The sequence below is a fragment of the Trichoplax adhaerens genome, genomic scaffold (assembly GCF_000150275.1).
Source record: "Trichoplax adhaerens TRIADscaffold_1 genomic scaffold, whole genome shotgun sequence".
NCBI classification, from domain to species: domain Eukaryota; kingdom Metazoa; phylum Placozoa; class Uniplacotomia; order Trichoplacea; family Trichoplacidae; genus Trichoplax; species Trichoplax adhaerens.
The window spans coordinates 236,645-239,143 of NW_002060943.1; the positions used below are offsets into that span (position 1 = coordinate 236,645).

At 31.8% G+C, this 2,499-nt stretch overlaps 1 protein-coding gene across 1 annotated transcript; it reads right to left on the minus strand.

Moving 5' to 3' along the window:
* Positions 1–1,196: 1,196 nt before the first annotated feature.
* On the minus strand, positions 1,197–2,213 carry TRIADDRAFT_51274 (uncharacterized protein; the record flags this gene model as incomplete). Its single annotated transcript, XM_002108378.1, has 2 exons — positions 1,197–1,945; positions 2,153–2,213. 2 exons carry the CDS (start codon positions 2,211–2,213, stop codon positions 1,197–1,199), a joined length of 810 nt encoding a protein of 269 aa, XP_002108414.1.
* Between the last annotated feature and the right edge of the window lie 286 nt (positions 2,214–2,499).

Genomic DNA, 2,499 nt, shown 5'->3' on the forward strand with positions numbered 1-2,499 from the left:
ATCAACAGGGCAAAGAAAAAGTATAACAGAGCTAATGTACTATATTGTGCATGAATTTATTTAAAAAGATCCATAAGCATAATCTAGACAGTTGTAGCATCGTCAGACGCGTAAAAATCACACAACGCATGCATTCACATTCTAAATTTATCTCCAGTTAGTAGCTAGTACATATCCGTGGGCTGTACTCCTAGTAAACAGCTTGATATATTTAAAACGCAATATTTAGGACTTTTTAAATGATCGTTTATTGGAATATTATCAGATTATAGTTTACATATTTAATAAAGGCAAGGTACAGACCGCATAAAATGAGGTATATCTTTAATTGACATCTATCTTACTTCATGACCAGCTATACCTACATTTTTTTATGGATAGGGTCACATTATTAATAGGATTGGGTAACGTTCAATGTAGATATTGCACAAGCTATAGCTTCTACTCAATACTAATCTATCTTCTTTAATTGCTAGATGATATTATATGACATCTTTTCATCATATGGGCTCAAGGTTAATTCTGCCAATTATTTGCAACTTTAATAAAGCCCACTTGGGTAATATAATACTCCTTCCTGTATACACGTCCTAAAAAAGAAATAAAAAAGTTTATCAATAAATACGCTATATTAACTATATATACAATAATCCTGACCGTAGTTATTGTTATTGTTAGGCAAGTATAGCTAATAATATATTATTATTAACGACTAGAATACTGCTGGGTCTTGTGTATTATAATATTTTTAGAACGACTAGATTAAACTGCATCTAATAGTAACTCGCGACAAGTAGAGTACGCGCGTAAACGGATGCTCGACATATGGACTGCAAGAGGACCTACCTACCATTCATTCTAATGTAGCGTAAAGTAACATTTAAAATCTATTTCAATCCATAAGCAAAAAAAGCAAAATTGTTGGATCTACTTTAATTTCATCCTTGTTCAATCTTTAATCCCATTAGTATTCTTACTATACTGAAACATTGTATCTGGTATCAGGAACATCAAGAAAATATAAAAATAAAAGCAACTCAAATTTGATCCTAATAGCTGATATCAATTACAGTATCTATCGTGTAAACTCATACAGCAGAAAGAAAGCTAAATTCTATTTTGAACACAAAACTAACATTTGTATTCGATCAACTACAGTAGTACAAATCTTTACCAATAATTTGGCCGGTATAGGCTTAGGCTTTCGATTTTAGTATGTTTGAGCTATGATGGAGTTTCTCGGTATTGAATTTTTTATTATAGCCATCTCTTTTCTGCGAAACCGACAATTTATCGTTCCGCTTGGCTGATAAAATGCCTTTGAAATGAGTACTGCCCTTTAATCTTAATTGCGGGTGATAATTGGTTTTTGATAATTTCGCATTAGAACGAAATTCTCTCTTGAACAAACTCAACCCAGGAATATTTTTATCTTCCTCTTCCTCTTTATGAGAAGTAGCAGTGGGATCGTGCCTAACATTAAATTCGCTAAATAGTGGATTGTGTCTTTCGTTAAACCAACTAATGAGAGGGTCTTCTGACTCTTGTCTTTCCTCAAACCAACTAATTAGGGGATCTTGCCTTCGTTTCAAATTATTGAAATCTGCGTCTGAAAAGATGTGTCTCTTCTTAAACAGACTAATACCAGTATTAGAACGAGCTTGTCTTTCATTAGATAAGCTAATACTAGCACCAGGAGGAGCTTGCCTATCGTTGAATAAGCTAATACCAGGTCCTTGTCTCTCATTAAATAAGCTAATACCAGGTTCTTGTCTCTCATTAAATAAGCTAATACCAGGTTCTTGTCTCTCATTAAATAAGCTAATACCAGGTTCTTGTCTCTCATTAAATAAGCTAATACCAGAGTCAGGAGGCGCCTGTCTTCTTTTAAACCAATTTATAATAGGTTCTTGATTGTTCTTGTATACATGACGATCAGTTATCTCTGTTACGATGCAGTTAAAAAATATTCAATACGAGTATACAAGTAAATTATAAAGTAATCATATCAGTTGATTAATCTACGACTAATTAACTTCTAAATCATCGTTTCACTTAAAAATTGCAAGGAGCTTTGTCAATGAAGTATGGAGCATCGTTAATTTTTGTTTGCATAGTTATATACGATATATGCAATAGCGTATTGCTTTACCTTTGCATGTTGCGATAGCATTAAGGCCAATGATGGTAACAACTAATAGACAGATCTTCATTTCGCCTAATCTTTCAATAAAAGCGTTATTAATATTGGACTATAAAAATATTTGCGAAATATGGTTCAAGTTCATACTTTGATAGTAGAGTAGTTACAGGTGAAATTATTTTTTAATCATTTGTTCAGTAAGATCTGTATAATTACACTATTTGCAGTTCTTAACTTAAAATACAAGCAAAAGATTAAACAAATAATACTTGATTAATAAATTTACCTCATATACACACATTACATTTTTTTGTATATTAAATACGCATAAAATACTTATTCCAAAATATTCAAAC